This window comes from Pleurodeles waltl, chromosome 4_2, assembly GCF_031143425.1.
Source record: "Pleurodeles waltl isolate 20211129_DDA chromosome 4_2, aPleWal1.hap1.20221129, whole genome shotgun sequence".
NCBI classification, from domain to species: domain Eukaryota; kingdom Metazoa; phylum Chordata; class Amphibia; order Caudata; family Salamandridae; genus Pleurodeles; species Pleurodeles waltl.
In genome coordinates this window covers 498,856,193-498,878,032 of record NC_090443.1, presented here as the reverse complement: position 1 = coordinate 498,878,032, position 21,840 = coordinate 498,856,193, and the positions used below count along the sequence as shown (strand labels likewise).

General features: G+C 45.5%; 1 protein-coding gene across 2 annotated transcripts in view; it reads left to right on the top strand.

Moving 5' to 3' along the window:
* Nucleotides 1-21,840, top strand: part of LOC138293005 (tetratricopeptide repeat protein 39A-like) — a 237,501-nt gene that overhangs the window by 202,526 nt on the left and 13,135 nt on the right. The window contains exons 11-16 of one of the 2 annotated variants that reach the window (XM_069231962.1): nucleotides 4,121-4,180; nucleotides 4,796-4,957; nucleotides 5,926-6,017; nucleotides 6,406-6,526; nucleotides 6,619-6,730; nucleotides 10,988-11,102. In XM_069231962.1, coding sequence (XP_069088063.1) covers nucleotides 4,121-4,180; nucleotides 4,796-4,957; nucleotides 5,926-6,017; nucleotides 6,406-6,526; nucleotides 6,619-6,730; nucleotides 10,988-11,102 — 662 coding nt within the window. The remainder of the gene's footprint in view (nucleotides 1-4,120; nucleotides 4,181-4,795; nucleotides 4,958-5,925; nucleotides 6,018-6,405; nucleotides 6,527-6,618; nucleotides 6,731-10,987; nucleotides 11,103-21,840) is intronic. The other variant, XM_069231963.1, reaches the window with a different exon arrangement.

The following is a 21,840-nucleotide window of genomic DNA, read 5'->3' as shown; positions in this document are numbered from 1 at the left end:
CCACGAGGTGGGCAGAAAGACTATGCTGATATTTTGTTTGTTTTTGGGAGGGGAAGCCCCCATCCCTAGATAAAAAAAAAAAATCCCTGGTGCCTAGTGGGCTTTCTGCCCCCCTCCCCTGGGGGGGGGGGGGGGGGGTGGGGGCAGGTTGGGGGCTCTTGCTGATTTTGGGGGGGTGGGGGTAGAGGGCAGAAAGACTGAATATGCCTAAAAAAATACAATGGGGGCAAAAGCCCTTGCCCAAGGGGACCCTCCCCCCTCCCTGGTGCCTAGTGGGTGGATCCCTGCTTGGGGATCTCCCTTCTGCGGCGATCCCCAAGCAGGGATCCACTAAGCAGGGGTATCACTGGAAAGGGTAGATTCTCCCCTTTAAAATAATACCTGCTCCGGGCGTTTTGGTGCTCTGGGGCGGAGATAGCCCCCTGAGCACCAAAGCAGTGAAAGTGAAATAAGCTGATCAGCTCATTTCACTTTAGCACGCACTGATCGTCATTCCACTCAAACAGAAACAGCCTCGGGTGATGGGGAAGCTCTCCCCCATCTCCAGAAGCTGTTTCTTTCTAAAAGAAATCCTTCGGGTAACCACACCAGATGGATTTTAGTGCCATGTACGTGGACGGCAGAGAACTGTCTGATGCACATGAGCACTGTAGCACCGGACGGCTCCTGTATGTCCGACGCATGGACGTAGTTAATTTCAATTTCCTGCCCGCCACACAGGCCCCCAGGAATTCGCCTGAGTGATTAAGGACAAGAGGATGGCCAAGTGTAGGTGTGAAGGAGACTAGAGTGCGGATTGTATGCTGTCTTAAATTGCAAGTTTATAAAATATTTATTTCATTGGTAGTACGGTGCTATTGTACCCTCCACTCTCCTTAAATTGTAGCCATCCCATCTTGAACATTCTTATGTGAAGCTGTGTGCACGCGGACACATGAGTTTGCATTTTAGGCACAAACATTATAGATGGACACACGTTCTTCTATTTCACAGTGTGTGCACGTGTGGACCAGCAGTCCTACTTCAGACAGTGTGTGCATTATTTCAGAGGTTCAGACGGTGCTGCAGATGTGCTTATCTGCCTTTTGAAAAACTGTTCTTTTGCACTTCATGGGCAAACACACTGTGAAGAAAGCATTCTTTGCCCTCTACTGCAAAATGCATTTGGTGGTGTTCACTTTGGGTGTCCCGATTCTGACCTCTTGACTCTGGCTGAGGTTCTGCCCTGCAGGAAGTAATGTCACCTTCTTATTTCGTCCCTTATGGGGGGATGTGATTATATGTCTGAATGAAGAATACTTTATTATCATAACCTAATCCGCAGCTCTCCTAGTAATATCTCTACCGCCCGCCCCCGCTCACTAATAAACTGCCCCCCCACATTCCGGTCAGTGTTCCTAATATTAAATGTTTCATGTTTCCCTCGTTTTCATTACTTGATTTTGCTCACGAGAAAGTGTCACTCATGGTTGTTGAAATGTCACTCATATTTGCACTGAAATTCTGAAAACGTCACAAATAGCAATCTGAAACCTTGACATCTAAGCCCGTCCAGGCCTCCCATGGTATGCTCCGAGCCTCAGGTAGGAATTCTCTGCCTCCGCCGGCCGCGCGCCCACAGGACACTTGGGGTCACAAATGATAAGAACCCCACAATGCAGTTCACTGCAAGAAGATGTCCCTCGTCCAAAGGCAAAAGAACCCCATGATAATTAAAACTGTCACAATCCATTTGGGTTATTAGTCCAGGGTCATCGCATTGTTGGAGTGACTAACGTCCTCTAAAAAAATGTTTGATGAACAAGTATGTAGGTCGTTATTTCGGGTAACCATTACTTGTGGTAGAAACCAAATGATGGCAAATCGCCAGTTCCTGTCTCTCTAGCTGAAGTTTCGGGTCCCTCACATAAGACAACATAATTAGATCCAGAAAAACAGGATTCTGTTGCCATCTACCGGCAGAGCAGTTTTCATGGCTGCTGCCTTTGAGGGTCGAGGCTTTCAAACAATGGTGCCATCAGCGTTTCTATCTGGAGGTTTTTTCCCCGTGTTGGGAGCCCTTAGGCCTGTTTCAAACCTGAATGACCTGAGAAGTGTTTGTGTTATGTAAAGAATTGCTCCATCATCACAGATAGAGCTTATCAGGTGGAGAGGCAGTACTTTAATTTCAAACATCGTTTTTGGTTATCAAACACCTCGGTCCTGCCACCCAGTGCAAAAGGCTCCCATCACGTCCGCTTTAGTTGCTCTAATCTGTTCTGAACCAGTTGCACATGGGCATCCACAGCTCTGTGAGCTGCATCCATCTTGATGCCTTAGCGTCCACTCTGTCCATCTGAGAATCCAATGTGCTACCCTTGCCTTCTCTGTCTTGTCTAGCTTTCTATGATCTGGCTTCACAGGGCAGCTGTCGCCAGACAATTATGTGAGAATTAGTGGGTGAGGGTCTTTGGCTTCACCCGTATGTTGGGAGCCAGGAGTACATGTTTTGATTGGGTAGAAGTTGTGTCTCCCCACAAAAAGTGCTCGCCATCAACACAGCTGTGATCATTTTGTTTATTCAGCTGCCTGAACTTGAACTTCCAGTGACACACACATGACATTCTAATATTAATAAAGTGTTGTTGGTGACTAATTTATGGTGGTGTTCTCTGACAGTACACAAATGAGAGGTCAGTCATTAACCTAAATGGATGTTTAGGTCTGGCTTGACAATTCAACTGTTGCATAACCTACACAAGTGTTATTCTACGGCTCTTTGCTTCCCCACAAATGCATATCCATTCCCATGCTATTTACCTCTTAAGCTTCACATTACCATACAACATTCCTTTAAAGCCAGACCTATTGGCATTGTCATTGCTTGTTCGTGATGCAGTCAAGGCCCACTGCCTTTCTGGTAGTACCATGATAGAAGTTGTCTTCTGTTTCTTCCTCCTCTCTCTTCCATGCATGTAGTAGTGCCACTTTTCTCCCTGTGTAACTCTTTCCCAGCCGTTATGAGAGGACCAGTACCACACTGCCTTCACAAGCATGTTAGCGCCCCCATCGGCTCTAATTGCAGGTAGCATCCACACATCTTAGGACAACTAACCCACAAACTGCCATCAACAGGGCTTAGTCCCCTTCCAGCTTCAATAATGAGCCCTAGTACCGGTTTACCAACATCTGTGAACACATCTCAGAAATCTCCTTCAATGTGTCTGGGCCTCCAAGGATCTCTTTCTCACAGGACATGCCAGGAGCTCTGCGGACATTGCGAGTGTCAGGTGATATCTTGGTTACTCACTCTTCTACCAGTGGAGGGTGGTTCCTTCACAAATTACCCCCTATCCCTGAGGCCTCCAGTGTTCTCGGTGATACCAGTCTGGTTCACTGCCAGAATGTCTCAATCACGATACAAAAAGAGCCAATCACGGTGTTCCTGGCAATAAACTATGGGAGCCACATAGGGACCTCACAGCTAAAGGTGCCACTTCCTTACTCCACCCTACTATCGTCCAGTTTAGTCTTGTCTAAAGAGAACATTTTTTTTAGCAGTGATTTCTTTGCTTTCAGAGTTTTGTGTCTGAAAGCGATATATATGGGTACATTTTCATGAAGATCTGAGTCATGGGTGACCTATACAGAGGTACGAATTGTTACATATCACCTATCTTTATTATAGGGTATTTTGAAGACCTCTTTCAGGCACTATTGACTAATTGATTGCCAATGAGGGGCTATTAATATAGATTTCATGTGATGGGTTTTGCAAAGCGTACCTTTTTCCAAAGGGAGAAGTTGTTAATTTCTCAACATAAAGTATTCTAGAAAGCCAGTTTCGCTAATAGCGATATAAACTTCTGATTTGAAATTGCTGACAGACTTGCCTTATTGGTTTGTGACTCTGTATACAACATAGAGTTAGGATCTACTCTCAGGCTTTTGACTGTTATGTTTTTAGACACCTCGACCTTCTCAAAATATCTGAGGGTTGCCATTAAAATGGAATTATGTAAGTGTTGAGCAGGATGCCAGAATCTGTTTTCTGCACATTGTTGGTGATGCTCTTTGCAACGATCTCTGTACAGTAAGCCTCTTGGTAGCACTTAATGGACCTGGTCTCACCCCCTCACAGAGCGCTATTTTCCTGTTCTTCGCTGGGAGAATAGAAGAGATAAAAGGCAACATTGATGAGGTGAGCATCCGTCCCGAAAGAAATGGCGTGATCAAAACTCTGATCTTCTGAGATGCTGGAATGGATACACACACCACTCTTGCATGCTCACGCTTCATCTCGTTCATGTTCTGATGTCTTTTATAAGTTATGCTTGTTCTCGTTCTTCTTTATTACTCTCTGGCTTTTACCTCCTTTTTTTAATGGTAGCTGTTGCAAGAACACTTTCTTGTAATATTGCAGTATATTTTAGTATATTGTATTGCAGTATAATAGAAATTGAATAAAATTCCACAAGTTCTGAGGGACATATTAGACCAGCTTCAAATCGGGTCTCGGAGGCTTCATGGATTTAATATGGACATATACCTCTTTAGCGTATAGTAATTATTTTTTTGGGTTAATCCTAGCTTTCTCCCTATGTGCCTTCTCTGGACTAATTTAGCCTTATTTTTGTTTAGTGTTTGTATTTTAATGTAGTTTGAATCTGACTTTCATTCTTCACTGGGATTCCTTTCTAGCTTTATCCCAGCATTTTTCTTGTTTTAGTCTGCTTTCCAGGTGTTAACCTGGCTTTTGCTCCCAATTGTCTGATATTTCTCAGGTTTAACAACAGCATTCTCTGTCTCACACTAGGCCATTGCCTTCTTTGAGGAAGGATGTGCTGCCCAGCAGGCATGGAAGCAGTTTCACCACATGTGCTACTGGGAACTGATGTGGTGCTTTGCATATAAGGGGATGTGGAAAATGGCCTACTTTTATGCAGACCTTCTGAGCAAGGAGAGCCGCTGGTCCAAGGTAAAGACTTTTCATGAGGGTCTAAGCAGCCGTTAGGGGGACAGGCGTGTGCAAGGCAGATTTGGGAAGGAGGAGCTGCATCTGCAGCATGTAGCACAGTGGCACCAGCAAAGTGAGTGTGTTCTTAGGTGGCTTCCTTTTAGAATGGCAGCTGCTGGTAGGACAGTGTGGAGTCCAGTAGGACACAGTGCCAGGAGTGTTGTTGCAGGTTGATGCTTCAGAATGTATCTGGGGACCTTTCAGATTTCCGTTCCTGATCAATCATAGAGCTTGCACCTCGAACACATATTTTTACTACCATATCCAAAGCCATCATTTGATCCCTTGTCCAGCACTTTACCGCTGTGCACTGACCCACCCTGTGCCTCCAATCTATCACCAATTCCATCATAGACTCCAACACCCTTCAAATTGGGAATCTAACTCTATATAACGCTCAACATGACCAGATACCAGAACTAATCACAGTTTCTCAGCATCACTCTCCACTACACAGCACCACCAAACATTCCTCTTGCATGTAGGAGCGTAGGGCTAAACTCCTGCATCCGTGAGGTTGTGCATTGCACTGCCTTTTATCTGCATTGTCTACGTATTTCATGATTGACTGACAGCTGGAGCGGCAGTCTCATCTTGGTGATGTGTCCTAACTTGTTGATGGGTGCTGGTCTGTTTGTTTTCCTGGTGCAGCGTGTGCCTGTCTACAGCTTATGCATGCCTCGTCACCAGAATCTTTGCACTGGTAAGTTTGGTGCTAGTAGGTCACTGTTCTTGCATGCAACTGAAACCAGTCCAATTGCCCGCTGTACATGCCTGTGATTGTGGTGCTTTGGAGTGTTTTGGACTCCATAGACTTTGCTTACAGGGGATCAGGAGTTACTGTAGCACTTGCAATGGGAGATAGTGTAGTGCTTACTGTTGTTGCTGGTTGACAGCTCTAGAAGTGCTTTCCTCTTTTCCCTCCTCAGGCAATGTACGTTTATATGAAGGCTGCCTTCCTGAGCATGCTGCCCCCCGAGGAATCACGCCCCTTTGGGGAGCAGGAGGTGGAGCTCTTCAGGTACTGTGGGACAGTGTGCTAAAATATACTCCTGCTAGACAGTGATGGTACCCAGTTCAAGAAGTGTCGCTGTCAGGGTAGACCATGTGAATACTATGTAGGAGCAGTTTGGCCACTCCACTCAGTATTTCTATGTAAACTGTACTGAAGTAGACATCCATCTCTGCCAACACACCTCAGTACTTAGTCATACACATCTCTGTCAGTACAAATAAACCCTGGCAACTGCAGCCCCCTCCCTTCCAGATCCAAGTGTAGTTCTCAGTATTGGAAATGCACCTCAGGCTTGACGCGCTACATGATTTGACATGTTAGTAGTAGGATAATATGCAGATCTGCCAGTAAACGTCAGTCCTGCTGCACTAACACACGTCATTTCCATGTCTAGACTTGTGCCATCTCTAAAGCAGAGGATTGCTGGGAAATCCCCACCAACAGAGAAGTTTGCCATCCGGAAAGCAAGACGATACAAGGACAACCACCCGGTGCGGCTCCCGGTGCCGGCTTTGGTAAGAGGTCCTTTTGGGTGGTTAAGCCCTATTGTTCAAGTGGCACTTCCTTCCCTGGGATATTAATGGTGTGTGGACTCTTTGCTCCACAGGAGATGATGTACATGTGGAATGGCTTCACTGTGCTGGGGAAACAGGCAAAGCTGACGGAGGAGACACTTGAGATGCTCTGCCAGACAGAGCGTGCTCTACAAGGCAGTCCAGGTAAGCGAAAGAAGATGTAGCTGTGGAATGGTTTCAGTATGCTGGGGAAACAGCTGATGGAGGACACATGGTGCCATAGTGTGCAGGCTCTGCGTGTCAATAACTGAATCTTGCAAGTGCTTGTGGTGCTCTGTATATGTTGGTTATACATTGGAAGTTGCTTCCTCTGCTGGACATCTGCAGCTACTGACATAGTCATTTCACAAATATACTTCCTCAACATTAACTTGAATATCATCTTGAATACAGTGGCAACAAGAATGGGATATGAATCCACACGTGCTGAGCACAATAGATTAGCAGTGTGTCCTTTCGATAAACTAAAATGCGTTTGATTCCCTTTAAACTGTGACTTGGCCGCATAAAACGACACCAAAGAGCACTACTCTAGAAACACCCTTTTGCCTACTTAGAGGGAGACCAATGTCTTCTGTGTTATGTCCAGCATTGATACATATGTGGAACGAACGATCTCATGTTCTCCAAAGTGAATCATTTAGGAAACAGGAAGTTGAAAGGAACACAATTAAAAGTTGCTTCAAAACCCATCCCTGCCATGACCACCATAAATGTTGTCAAAGGTAAGATATATGTTGGCTATCTTGTCAGAGTAAGTGAAACTTGTAGACGTTCATAGGGTGAATCTAAGTTTAATGACAGAGGCAGGGTAGGGAAACTGGGATGAAAAGCTATTTGAACTGAAGAATAAGGAAAGAGGCGGACTACAGAGTATGTCGAGTCCCAAATATTTATTGAGCACAGGACAAAAGATTGAAGTTGCATTCAAATAATTGATAATGATGAATTTGCCAGCAGGAAACATAACTGTACCATTGTTTCTAAACAACGTGCAAATGTCTCACAGGAAGAATGCAGTTCAGATAACACTGCTACAAATGTGCAACAACCCGAGGCATCTGATATTGGCTCCAGTGTAACACCATTAGGTCGACTGATTAATTCACCCAAATATCTAAATGATTGTGTGTTAAAATGATTTATTGTTATTTGTAAGGAAGTGTGTAGTGATGTTGTTCATGCTGCGCACACATCATAGAATGTTGTAAGTGCTCGCGGTTCTCATTAAATATTGGTCATGCATAGGCACAAGAGCCAGTTGCTACCACACCGCCGCTTCACGATTACACTGAGTTCAGGATTACTACGAGAATTTTCTTTATTACATTGCCCCAGCTAAAACAGTGAACTAATCCTTTACACAAGCCCCCATAACCATCCTCCTAGAGGGAACATATTATGTGGGCTAGAATTCATTGTCCAGATGCACAGAGGCTAGATTTAGGCACCTCGGCTTGCTCTAAAAAAACAGCCCATGCTCTTATTTTTAGAGTTTTGAAGTGCTATGTAAATTTTCCGGAGATACGTTGGATGGATGTTCAAGAAAGCAAACATGGACCTTTGTTTTATTAGAACTCTACCACAATAGACGCAACACTTGGTTATTTGTAATGACCCTGCTTGAAGATGAAAAGCTACATAATAGCTCTTCTTTTTTTACCAGCACCAGTTAGATCACGTGCACTCTCTGCCTCTGCGGTTATAGGCCGACTGACACGAACGGGCGCTGTAACTGGGTTTTATTTTATAGGTTTGACTACTAAGTAAGTCGACTCCAGTGTCATTATGTTCGAAACAGTGCACCATAGTGATCACAAATAGAAAGACAATGGCACTTAAACACCATCCTTCTGACAGTTGTGGAAAGTAATCTGTCAATTCCACAGAATCGAAAACAAACTAGTTTAAAATGGCCAGATTCCTGCACCATTGAAACTAATGTGGCTGCTCTCTGTGACTTTCTCAGCAAGTCTGCTGACTAAAATGAGAAGAAATTCACTGCATATGGCCAGAAAAGATCATAAGAAACCCCTTTAACTTCAGTTGAACTTCTACCATTAAGAACTGCATTGAGGCTTGGGGAAGTGAAGAAAGACCTGTTTCTCAAGGGCTGTTCAAACGTGTGGTGCTGTCTGTGGACTGCTGTAGGTGGGACTGAGGTTATATGCAGGGTCCCTGGAATTACGCCGAAGGGAAGCACTAGATTATGCGGTAGTGTTGACTAAATTATGCAGCAAAAAAGGCTAATTATGCATCATAATGTGGCACACTTTTGTGATAGTATTCATTATTTTTTATTTTTACACATGGTAGTACTTTCTGGGCAAATATTTCAACTCGTTAGTTCCAATTTAACAACCAAATACAGAAATAAGCAACTGTTGGATGACCAGATAACCTTTGCAACGAGCCTTCCACTTTTCGCAAACAGAGGTTGCAATGTTTTTAGTAACTTTGATCTGCTTAAGCTAGAAACATTTTTTTGTTGAAATCTGTAGAGTATGCACCAGATTATGTGCCAAATGCAGCAAATCCATTATTATGCAAAAAAAGCTGTGGCAGCAAAATCCCTGGTTACATGATATTTGTTTTTCGTGCCTGGTTGGAATGCCTTGAGTTAAATTGATGATTACCTTAAATTGTGGCTGATGAGCAGATGCTATGAATTTGGCAAGCTGTCTTTTTTTAGGTACGTTTTTGCTAACAAGGTTGTCTCTCTACTGGTCAGGCTGATTAGCTCGAGGGAAGGAACAGGGTGCGGGATCAAGGGAGAATTCTATTCCGATATTGTTATGGCAAGTTCAACAAGTTAGTCAAGGGCTGTTGGCCAGGAAGGCCAGAGTAATTACATTGTGCCTATGAAAGTGGGTAGATGGTTTTTAGGAAGCAGAAAGTGGGGCAATGGTTTTTAGGAAGCAGAAAGTGGGGAGATGGTTTTAGGAAGAACATTTGAGAGAATAAGGGGCATATTTAAGAGCCCCTATAGCCACTGGGGCATCACTTTTTCTGACGCTCTAGTGGCACAATGCCCTGTACCGTATTTACAAGGTGATGTTAAGCCACTTTTTGTGGCTGAACGCCACCTTGTAAATACTGCCCCTTCACAAGCAGCAGTTTGCAGGGAAGGGGCATGTAATGGGTGTTGCTGTGGTTGTGCCACAGCAACACCCATTGAATTTTGACGCTGCCTCAGATTTATGAGTTTTCGTAAACCTAAGTCAGTGCCAAAATCTAACGCCACCCCAGGGGTGACGTTAGCATGGCGCAACAAGGAGAAATGATTTCATTTTTCCTCGTTTTTTGCTCTTTCTATGTGTGCTGCGCAAATTGCCATTTAAGTTTGTTTTTACGCAGGAAGGTGTTCCTTCCTGCACAAAAATAATCTCTCCCTAAATGCAGCCATCCTTGCACTATGGTGCAAGGGTCGCAGCATTGACACATTGTAGCAAATTTAGCGCCGGCATAGGGGGAAAACACAGGGGTGTACCGTATTCTTGTAAATACGGCGCATCCCTGCGTTTTGAAACTGACGGTGGGTGATGCTGCCAAATTTGGCGCATCAACACACACCGTTATTTTCTGTTAAATCTGGCCCTAAATTTGGGTTTAAGATAGTGGAGCGTTGGTTGTTGGATTTATTTTACATGTATAGTGAAACGTTCCCTAAAATTTGTGAGGCAAGTTGTTTATGATGTGGCACTCACCTGTTTCATTAAAGCGGCCTTTTACATACAGATATAGGGGTGTGGTTTACTGGTCAGGGCTGTCTCGTGCGATTGCTCTACTCGCAGTGTCTCCTCCCTAGCCCATCTCAACCGTACCTATTCATTTGATTATACACACCACAATGTGCCACCAGCCGACCCGAGTTGTTCCTTGCAGTCTATTCCTTTCTGACAGCTCTTTGTCCATATTCCACTACTGATATTCTGATAAGTCCTTGATTGAGCTCATTTCCTCAGCATGTTTCTTCTTTTGAAACAATTTTTAAAAAATCTAATGAAAAGGAAAATGAAATGACCCAGTAAAGAAACTGCAAACGTGGTGCAGTGGGGACATCGAGTGGTTAGTCAGGGTATGACACCGTGTTTCCTGGCATAGTGAGCCTACGTTTTGACAAAGGGGCACATGCCAGCGGCTGCTGGCAGAAACTAGCAGTGATTCATAGCGAACGGTCACAGTATGGCAGCAGTGGGGGTATTGGAGGGAACATGTCTGAATGGCGCCTCTTGGTTTTGAAGGAGGGCACATGTGCGTTTGGGGTAGGAGGAAAGGTGTTGAACGATGTTTAAAATTTGATATCCTACTGCTGCCAACCATTTTAGAGCCATGCTCACAGCTGAAAGATTAAGGAATGCCATGGGAATTAATCAATTCCGGTCTTTTTCTTCTTGACAGCTAACGAATACCTGCACGACGACTGCTGCTCTGTGCTGCTCATGAAAGGTCTGTGCTTGAAACACCTTGGACGCACCGCCCAAGCCGAGCAGTGCTTCAACTACATCCAACAGAGGTGAGAATAGAGCTGGAGTCAGGAGTGTAAGGCACGAGGCCCCCTTCGTGGCCCACGATCCATGGGGGCCAATGGGACTGTGTAAATTCGGGTCATGTCAAAGTTTCTATGGGTCAGGGGCAGATTCCAGCGTGCTCTTGGGACCCGCAGTCAGCTGGGGGATTTGATTTCAGTGAACTAGCTTTCTTTAATTCAATTTACTAATAACTTCTCCATTTATACCTCCTGAACAGGGGAGCGGTCGCTTCAGCCCCCCACCCCCCCCTGTGTGCGAGTCATCTTGTGCAGTGATCCACCGAACCACCTCCCGTTCTCGATCCTAGTACTGGAATGCATTTTCAGGAGGTCAAATCTGTACAAATATATGAATCACTGCTGGGCATTGCCACTATTGCTTGCGAAGATGCCCTAGGGAAATAGGGGGAGTAGACTCATAGCACATGGTTCAAAATGCCTCAAAGACGAGGGATAACTCTGCTTTTTGGTATGGAATATTTTTTTTATTATATTTTTGTTCGTTTGTTTTCACAGCTTCTGAGAGTATCTTAATATACAAGATATTCTCCCAATAAACAATGCCCGTGCTAACAATGACGAAATAAGAACCAGATCAACAAAGTATTAGCCTATGTTACAAAAGAGTCACAGCTTGCTGGTAAGAGGAGTCCCCAAGATAACTTGGTCTGGGGGCATGTGTAACTTTGTTGCAGTTTTCGGCTCTGCAATTGATAGTTGGCAGGGGTGGTGACCTACAACTGACTGAAGAAGTAAATTAATAGACTATTGCCAGATGCCCCCCATTCAATAGGTGGACCCTGCCTTCATTTTCATACACCACCATCGCATACCTCTGGTTAACGTGCCATTTTCAGTGTGAAAGGGTATTGTAAACTGACTGCATGTTTTATGTTATGCATACTGAGCTGCATCGCATCTAGGCACTAGGGCTCTGATTTATACTTTTTGACGCAAACCTGCGTTAGCACAGGTTTGCGTCAAAAAGTTTAGTGCCAGCTAGCACCATTCCTGGACGCCAGCCAGGCGTCATATTTAAGTAATGATGCTAGCTGGTGGTAAGGCCCGGATAGCATCAAAATAAATGACGCTAACTGGGTGGGGGAGGCGTAGGGGAAACAGGACGTTGTGCGTCAAAGAATGGCTCTAGTCAGGTTAGAGTCAGAAATATGATTCTAACCTGACTAGCATCATTTTTGGACGCACAACCCCCATGGACATGACTCCTGTCTTAGTAAAGACAGGAGTCATGCCCCCCCTGCCTAATGGCCATGCCCAGGGGACTTATGTCCCATGGGCATGCCCACTGGGCACAGTGCCATGTAGGGGCCAGAGTTAGACCCCCCCATGGCACTTAAAAAAAAAATCAAAACTTACCTGTACTTACCTAGGATGGGTCCCCTCATCCTTACGTGTCCTCCAGGTGTGGGTGGCTGTGGCTGGGGGTGTCCCTGGGGGCAGGGAAGTTCACCTGTGGACTGCTTCCATGATCTCCGACCATGGAAATGAGCCCACAGGTCCCCTAACGCCTGCCCTGACGCAGGCGTTTAATAATGGCACTAAACAGGCTTAGAGCCATTATTTAAAGCCCTCCTCCTCCCGTGTGTGATTTTTGCACGGGAGGATAAATAAGGCGCTAAGGCTTTGGAGTCACTTTTTGCCCGGGATCGCCTACCTTGCATCTCATTGATGCAAGGTAGGTTTTCACAGTACAAAAATTATGTTAACTCCAATATTTTGACGCTAGACCGGTAAAGTGTCAAAATATAAATATGGAGTCAAGTTTGTTCCGGATTTGCGTAAAAAAAAAAAGACACATATCCAGCAAAAACAGAGTATAAATATGCCCCAAGGTTTTAGTGCGAACGATCTGAAACAACGCATCCGGAACCACGCCTGCGTTGTTCACGCAAGCGTAACAGTGCTTGCTTGAACAACGCAGGCCTTCTTCTTTGCCTTAACCACACATGTGCTGAACAACACACATGCGTAGTGAAGGCAGAGAAAAAGGAAGATCCATCGGGAGAGGACGCAGACAGGTAAGTGGGACTGGGGCAGGGTTGGGGGTAGTTTTTAGGGGTGGGGGTGAAGGGGCTGCGGTGGTTAGGTTATTTATTTTTTTGTAAGGGGTAGGGGGGGTCGGTACTAGGGGTTATTTTGTTTTTAGGGCCTGGGGTGGGTAGTCAGGGTAATTTTGTATTTAGGGGGTGGGAGCGAGTTTTTAGGGGTGGGGGTTGGGGTAATTTTGTATTCAGGGCAGGTGGGGGGGTTGGGTTTTTAGGGGCAAGGGTGGGGGGTTGGAGTAATTTTGTATTTAGGGCGGGCTGGGTTTTTAGGGATGGGGGTTGGGGTAATTTTGTATTTAGGGTGGGTGGGGGGCGGAGTAATTTTGTATTCGGGGCAGGCAGGGGTCGGGTTTTTAGAGGGGTGGGGGGGTCGGAGTAACTTTGTTCCTAGGGGTTGGGGAGTTGTATTTTTGGGTGGTGGGGGTCGGTTTAGGACTCAGGGTGGGTGGGGGGTATCAGGGTAGTTATTAAAGGTGGGGAGTCGGGGTACTTCTGTTTTTAGCGGCTGGGTCATTTTGTTTTTAGGGTTTGGATTGTTTTATTTTTGGGGGTCGGTTTTAGGGCTCAGGGTGGGTGGGGGCGATCGGGGTAGTTTTTAAGGGTGGTGGGGTCAGGGTACTTCTGTTTTTAGGGTGGGGGGTGGCTTGCGACAACCATGCATGCCGTTTCCACACATGCCTTTACAACGAAAAATCATTGTAAAGGCATGCGTGGAAACAATGCAGTCGTTGTTTCGACAGCGTTGTTCAGTCATGCGTGGTTGTGGCATGCATGGTTTCATCATACAACCGGTTTTAGTGCCTATGAAACATTGAGCATTGCAGGTTGAAGTTCTTTATGGTAAACTCCTGCTGTTCACGCATGTATATGGTATTTATGAAGTGTGAACATAGCAAAAGGCAGCAGGGCGGTTTACGAGGTCCAGTCAAGCATAATGTCAATCAGTGATAGAAAAGGTAGCTGGGTTATGAACAGTTAATGCATTCTGATGTAGTGCTCTATAAAGAGAAGTGTAATTCTTTCCTAAATTAGAACAGCATTGGGGCAATCCTGATGGGTACAGGAATTTTCCTCTGGTTCCTGGCTACATAGATGTAAAAGGCCTGCTACCTTATTTTTCTGTTTTTACATTTCTTATTCTGCTCATGGTGTCTTGGTGTCCTGGCCGCAGGTGTGCCTAGAACCAAGAGAAATTGTGAGCGTATCTGCAAGTTAAGCAGGGGTGCTGTTAATGATGACTTTCTAAGTGATGCAGTTGGTTTTGAAGACGGTGCCAGCCGGCATGGGAAGCTAATGGAGATACATCAGGATGGTGGTGGTGTGATTGTGTTTATTCAGATCCTGGATGTGACATGCTTTTGTGTGTAGGATGCCCTTAAGGGACACAAGTGTGGAGTCTGGAAGGCCATGGAGCACAGTGTTACCACCATCCAGATGCGTGAGTATCAGGGCTTGAACAAGAGCTTCTGAAGTAGTTTTCTAGTAAAAATAATTTACTCCAGTGTTGGAACTTTCATAGATTCACATACTTGAATACTTCCCGGTCGTCGAGATGGGAGTCCCCGGTGGAATATGAAAAACTAGGCCTGAAAATATATGTACACAATACATGGACTAGGCCTCAATAGAATAACCTCTCATAGTTTTGTAAAATAGACCCAAACTCAAACTTGAACCAATCATATTGCCTCACCCCCTTAGAACCTCTTGTGAGGAGCTGCCTTTCCTCAGATTTTCCACCGCACGTTGTGCTGAGGAGTCTCCTTTGAGCTCTGCTCAATATTTCTTCTCAGAAGATCTACTACTTCAGCTTTTGGACATTTCTTTTCTTCTCTGGTGTTTCAAACTGGCTGCCATGTCAGAGACACCAAGGAAAGGCCTTTTTAGATCCTGTGCCTCGTGTTTGAAGAAAAGATTATATGTGGAGGATCCACATGAGGAATGTCTTTATTGCCTGTATCCCAGCCACAAGACAAAGGACTGCAAAATATGTAGGAAATTGAAAGACAGAGAGGGTCGCCTGCTGTTGTGGCTTCAGAGGGGTAAGACTGGACCCTCTGCCTCTGATGAGGACAGTGCCTCTCCTCTATTTCTCCAGGAAAACAGGAAAGCTTGGAGATTCAGGAGCCACCTAAGAAAATGGCACAAAAGGCAGCAGGGGCCTCTTCTAAGAGTCATAGCCCTCCACAGAAAAAGAAAGCAGGCACAGAAACCCTCAGAAAATCAGCTAAAAAGACTGCCTCTGAACCGGCTACTCTGCCTCGTAAGGTTCTCCACAGATTTAAGAAGCCTAGTTGAGCACCGTCGACGGTACTCTCATCGATGACTGTTCATCGGTGACGCTGGTTATAATCACTATTTCAATGTCGACGGCTGCAGGATCTTCGTCGTCGACGTTATCATCCTCGTCGACAGGGTGCCCCATCTCGTCGACGCTTTTCTCTCCGACGACACTCCAGTCGACAATTGATCTTACAATGACGCTCCTGTCGACAGTGCCCCCGTCAACGATGCCCTCGTTGATGACGCCTCTGTTGACGACGCTTCTGTTGGCGGTTCTACCATCGTCGACTACACTGTTGACGATGTTTCCCGTGACAACGGTATCGTCGACGCCCCCATCGACGACATCTGGTTTCTTGTCTTCAACTATTAAAATGTTTCCAACAAAGTGACAAAGACCATCTATATTGCCTTTGTATCAATCTGCACAGCATACTCCTCTCAAAAGGCTCACAAAGTCTCATTTGACACCGTCTGTCACATCACCAAGCAAGGTGTCAAGGCTCTTGCCATCTAGGTTTTTGGATGGTGATGATGACGAAGACTCAGATCAGGATGCACTGGGGTGGCCTGGAGTCCTTCGCAGTTGCACGTTAAATGTCAGGAGTACTCGGATGATGACTTCTCTTATGGACAGCAGTATTATGACCCAGTCCCACAGCAACAACAGGGAATGGTATGCTTGCCTTCTGGTCTTGTTTCCGATCTCCAGGCCATGCTGGCAGATTATAGAGAGCGCTTCCATCCTCAGTTGGGGAAGGATCCCACGCCAACAGTGACTGCTCCAGCTACTCCAGCACCTCCCCCAGTTTTTCCTGCGGCACCACCAATTGCTCCTCAGGCTCCACAGAGCCCCCAAGTCCAGGCCTCTTTGGATGAGGCAGCTGAGGAAGGGGAAGTTCTTTCAGACCAGGAGAACTGCGATGATGACGTGCTCCCTGCACCCCCTTCTCCGGTCCAATGGCAGTTGAGTCTCCTCCTGAGGATATTGTCTCTTTTCATAACCTCTTGGAAAAAGCGGCGGCGAGGTTTGAGCTGCAAGTGCCATCTACGCAGCAGGACTGCTTTTTACACGACTTTAAAGAGCCGCACAGGAAATAGGTCAGGACAATCCCTATTATTGACCATGTCTGGAATCAGGGACTTAAAATTATGAAGAACCCAGCGACAGTGCCAGAGGTAGTACCAAAGCTGGACAAAAAATATAAAGTGACAAAGGATGCTCCTGCTTGCCTGGTGGGTCATCCAAAACCTGACTCAGTGGTTTCTCAGGCTACCCGAGATGCTCTAGGAACCCTTCAGCACCTCTTTAGGCACCTTCTGACAAAGACGAAAGGCGCCTTGACAACATCTGTAAGAGGTTTTCTTCTGTATCCGCCACTGTGGTCCGTGCTGCAAATTCCCTGGCGCTCCTGGGAAGGTACGACAGCTGTGGTCAGACATCTCCCACTCTGTTGATGATCTTCCGGTTTTCAGCATGCCAGAATCAAGAAAGATCCTCATGGAAGGTCAGCGGCGTCTGCAGAGGTGATTGACTGCGCTCTTGACATTGCAGCAATGGGGTTTTAGCTACTGGCTGGTTCACCCGTCTTAAGACGTCAAGGATGGCTTAAGGCCACAAATATTAGGCCGGATGTCCAAACAAAGATCCTGGTCCTCCCTTAGGATGGCCAAGACCTGTTTGGTAAGCATGTAGACAATGCTCTTCGGGCAATTAAAGCGGGTACTGATACTGCCAGGTCTTTGGGGTCGCTGCAGTATAAGCGCACACCCTTTCGAGGAGCGAGGGGTAGAGGGCACTCTTCCTTTTTAGGTGGCTACCAATCTTTTAGATCTCCAACCTACTTCTCCCAGTACCAATCTTCCAGACCCCAGTACCACCAGAGGCAACCTCTGACGGTGGCATACAACAGGCCTCCTCCTAGAGGAAATTCGGGGAGACAGTCTAAGGACGCCACATGTAGACAATGACAACCCCCAGGGGACGGCTACCTCTCCTTCCTTGACTCATCACCTGCAAAGTTGGCGGCAGATAACGAACGACAGGTAGGTTCTAGATATAATAACTTATGGTCACCTCCTAGAGTGCACTTGCATGCCTCCAGAGACTCCACCTTCCCGTCAACAACATCTACATCTTCCCCTCTTGGAGATAGATGTCATGTTATCCAAAAGGGAGATAGAGGTAGTCCCTTCTTCGCAAAAAGGAAGCGGTTTCTATTCTTGCGTCTTCCTCATCAGAAAGAAGTCTTGTTTGTTGAGACCCATCCTGGATCTGAGACAGCTCAACAAATATCTCAAGAGGCAATCCTTCCGTATGGTGACATTGAAGGATGTCCTGCAGCTTCTCAACAGAGGCGATTTCATGGCTTCCCTAGATCTGCAGGATGCTTACTTCCACATACCCATTCCACCCCAAACACAGAAATCTTTTAAGATTCATGGTAGCCGGCTGGCACTTTCAATTCAAAGTGCTACCCTTCGGACTCAAATCCGCTCCCGGATTTTCACAAAATGCTTAGCTCCTGTTGCAGCATATCTGAGACATCTCAAACACCAGATATTCCATATCTGGACGACTGGTTGCTAAAGGCTCCAGACATCTCTACCCTATGCCACTCTCAAGACCACGTTACGTCTCTTCCAGCAACTAGGTCTCACTCTCAACAGAGACAAGTCCCAACTACAGCCTACCAGAAGAATAGTTTTTCTGGGTGCTATATTGGACACGACTCTAGTGAAGGCATTCCCAGCCGAGGAATGTCAACTCAAGCTTCTGACCCTAGCAAATACAATTCAAAGAAAAAAGTTTCTTTCAGTTCGCAAGTTCAAATCATTACTGGGGATGATATCATCCTGTCTCTATCTAGTTCCACACTGTTGCCTTCGGATGCACCCTCTTCAGGAAGAGCTTGACAAACAGTGGAAGCAGACGCAGGGTTCCTTTGGGGACATCATACAGATAACGGCAAAGATGGTTGACTCCATCCATTGGTGGTCAACACCAGCAAACATCTCCGAGGGTCTAGAATTCTTGGCTCAGGTCCCTCTGTTTACGATTACAACGGATGCTTCGATGGAGGGATGGGGTGCACGTCTACAAGATCTTCAAGGCAGTGGCAGGTGGCCCCACTCTCGTGCTACTCTGCACATCAACCTCCTTGAGCTCAGAGCTGTGTACCTGGCACTGCAGGCTTTTCTGCCGAGAATCCGAGGTTCATCAATGCTTGTCCGGACGGACAATACAACCACCATGCACTACATAAACAAACAAGGAGGAACTCGGTCTCATTTTCTGTCCACAGAAGCTCAAGTCATTTGGACCTGGTGCATTCAGAATTCAGTGCACATACGAGCAGAACATCTTCCAGGAGTGAGCAACACCACAGCAGACTCACCAAGCAGGCTAGGCACATCTTCACATTAGTGGGAACTAAACCAGACAACGCTGGACACAATATTTCGCAAGTGGGAAACACCAAACCTGGACCTCTTTGCGACATCACAGAACGCAAAATCCCGGTTTTATGCAAGCTGGCATCACCAACCAGGGTTGTGGGGAAATGCCCTTTCAATAGCATGGTCAAGGATTTATGCCTATGCCTTTCCTCCGATACCTCTTCTTCCACAGGTAATCAACAAGATAAAATCAGAGCCCTGCCAGATAATTCTAATTGCTCCAGCCTGGCCACGTCAACCGTCGTACACAAAGCTTCTGTTGCTGTCTTCCTCCCATCAGGTTAGCACCTATACCGGAGCTGCTCACCTTCACCCAGGGCCAAGTCAGACATCCAAATCCCAAGTTTCTCACAATTTTTTGTTTGGCTCCTGAGTTCAATGAGTTCCGACATCTGAATATTCCTGTTGACTGTCAAACCATTTTAGCCAAAGCACGTGCTGATAGCACTAGAAAAACGTACACCTTAAAATGGAAAAGGTTTTGTTTATGGTGCGCTACGAATAGCGTTCATCTGCTCCAGAGCAGGTCTTACTGTATCTTCTCCATCTGGCGCGGTCTGGTCTCGCGCATGCATCTATTAAGGTTCACCTAGCTGCCATCTCCAGATATAGACGACTATCCAAGGGACCATCCCTCTGGTCCCATCAGCTTATCAAGCAGTTCATGAAAGGGGTTGTTGCGATCCTTTTCTCCTGTCAAACTACCTCCTCCAATTTGGCAACTGAATACGGTCCTGGGTCAGCTGATGAAGGAACCATTCGAACCTATTCATAAGTCAGACATTAAGTATCTCACCTGGAAGGTAGCGCTCCTCTTAGCGTTAACACCTGCTCATAGAGTAAACGAGATCCAAGCCTTTACCGTCCAGGAACCTTTTATGAAGTTTGCAGATGATAGACATCTTAAGGACAAACCCTAAATTTATCCCCAAAGTACCATCTGACATCCACATTAATGAGCCAGTAGTGCTAAAGACTTTCCACGGCCTCAGACAGGGGCAGAAAGATCACTGCATTTCTTGGATGTCAAACGATGCCTTAAATTTTATTTGCAGTTAACATCCTCGATCCGGAAGTCAAATTCACTATTTGTAGCATTTAGTGTGCACAGAAGAGGGCATCTTTTTACCAAACAAACCATTGCTAGATGGACCTCAAGCGCGATAGCCTTTTGTCATCAGAAGGCTGGTCGACCCCTGGACGCTAAGGTTCGTGCACATTCTACCAGGGCAGTGTCTACTTCCTTTGCACTCTTCTCTGGGGTATCTCTGCCAGACATCTGTCGAGCAGCCACGTGGAGCACAACAAACGCCTCTACGAAGCATTACTGCCTGGATGCTGAAATGCTCTGTGATGCTGCGGTGGGTCAAGCAGTCCTTAGACATTTGTTCAGATAAGCTGAGCTGTTTGTTTCCTACCATCCGCTTCTGTTATAATATCACATTTTCTGTTCACTATTAGTGTACCTCTCATGCATATTCATTTATGTTTAAAAAGGTTTACTTTTATTGCCTTGCATTTAACTGTCTAATGCTAACGTTCTCTGATAATGAGATGGTCAGTCTTTGTTAATACAGAAACTGTTTTAGGTACTGCTTGCTACTCTTTTTCAAGCATGTGAATCTATGAAAGTTCCAATACTGGAGTAAGAAATAAGTTACTTACCTGTAACTGTAGTTCTCCAGTATTGGAAGCTTTCATAGATTCACATGCAGCCCACCGCCTCCCAGGGGGATCTCACCTTCTCTCTTTTCTCAGTGTTCTTTGTTATTACAGCACTTATGCTCAGAAAATCTGAGGGAAGGCAGCTCCTCACAGGAGGTTCTAAGGGGGTGAGGCAATCTGCTTGGTTCAAGTTTGAATTTGTGTCTATTTTACAAAACGACTGATAAGTTATTCTGTTGAGGCCTAGTCCATGTATTGTGTACATACATTTTCAGGCCTAGTTTTTTATATTCCCCCAGGGACTCCCATCTCGACGACGGGGAAGTATTCAAGCATGTGAATCTAAGAAGCTTCCATTACTGGAGAATTACAGTTACAGGTAAGTAACTTATTTCTTCTCTCATTAGAACAGAGATCTGGTAACAGGTTGCCTTTGTTCTTCTACAAAGTGTTCCTTGAGGGTGAGGTTGGTGTTCAGGGTGAATCCCAGTATGGCATTCAGTGGAAATTGTGTTTTGAAGCTGTAAAGGTTCATGCCATTGAGCCAGGTTTGTACTGTTTGTTGTTCTTGATAAATAACAGGAATTGTGTATTGGCTGGGTTGCACTTCAGGTAGGCAAAAGGCATCCAGGTGTAAATTATGTGCAGGCAATGTTTGAGACGTTGGAGTTCGAAAGCAGAGGAAACTTTCATGTTAATGTGTTTCAAACTCCATACTCTCTCTGTTCTCAACACCCTACTCCAGTGCTCCCCATTCTTTTTAGATCCATGGCCCAATTTCTAGAACAAACCTTTAATGGGACTGAAGTATAGTGTTGTAGCACAGTGTCATTTATAGACAATGCATTTTCCATAGTGCTGACATGGCAACTATATTTCCACGCATATACAGATTTACCAATAAAACTAAATTGCACACAAATGATAGTGTAGAAATTAAGTTTCAAATGTCTTGATTTGTTTTAATCCTATTAAAATCTTTGCTTCTATCCCATCTCAGAGTTACAAAAAAGTGCTTATTTTTTCCTTTCTTACCTCTAACTGCTGAATGTGTACAGTTAATTTACAGGTATTTACATTTTGTTGTGTGTTGCAAAAAATGACATCCTAAAGCCTTTCCTTTCACACACCCAGTATCTCAGCAAGACAGTCACATAATTCACTTCACTTTGCTTTTCTTTCTCTGACTGCAAAGTGAGACAAGTTTGTAAACACCAACCCCAAGGTAAAAATAAATAAGTAGCATTTTG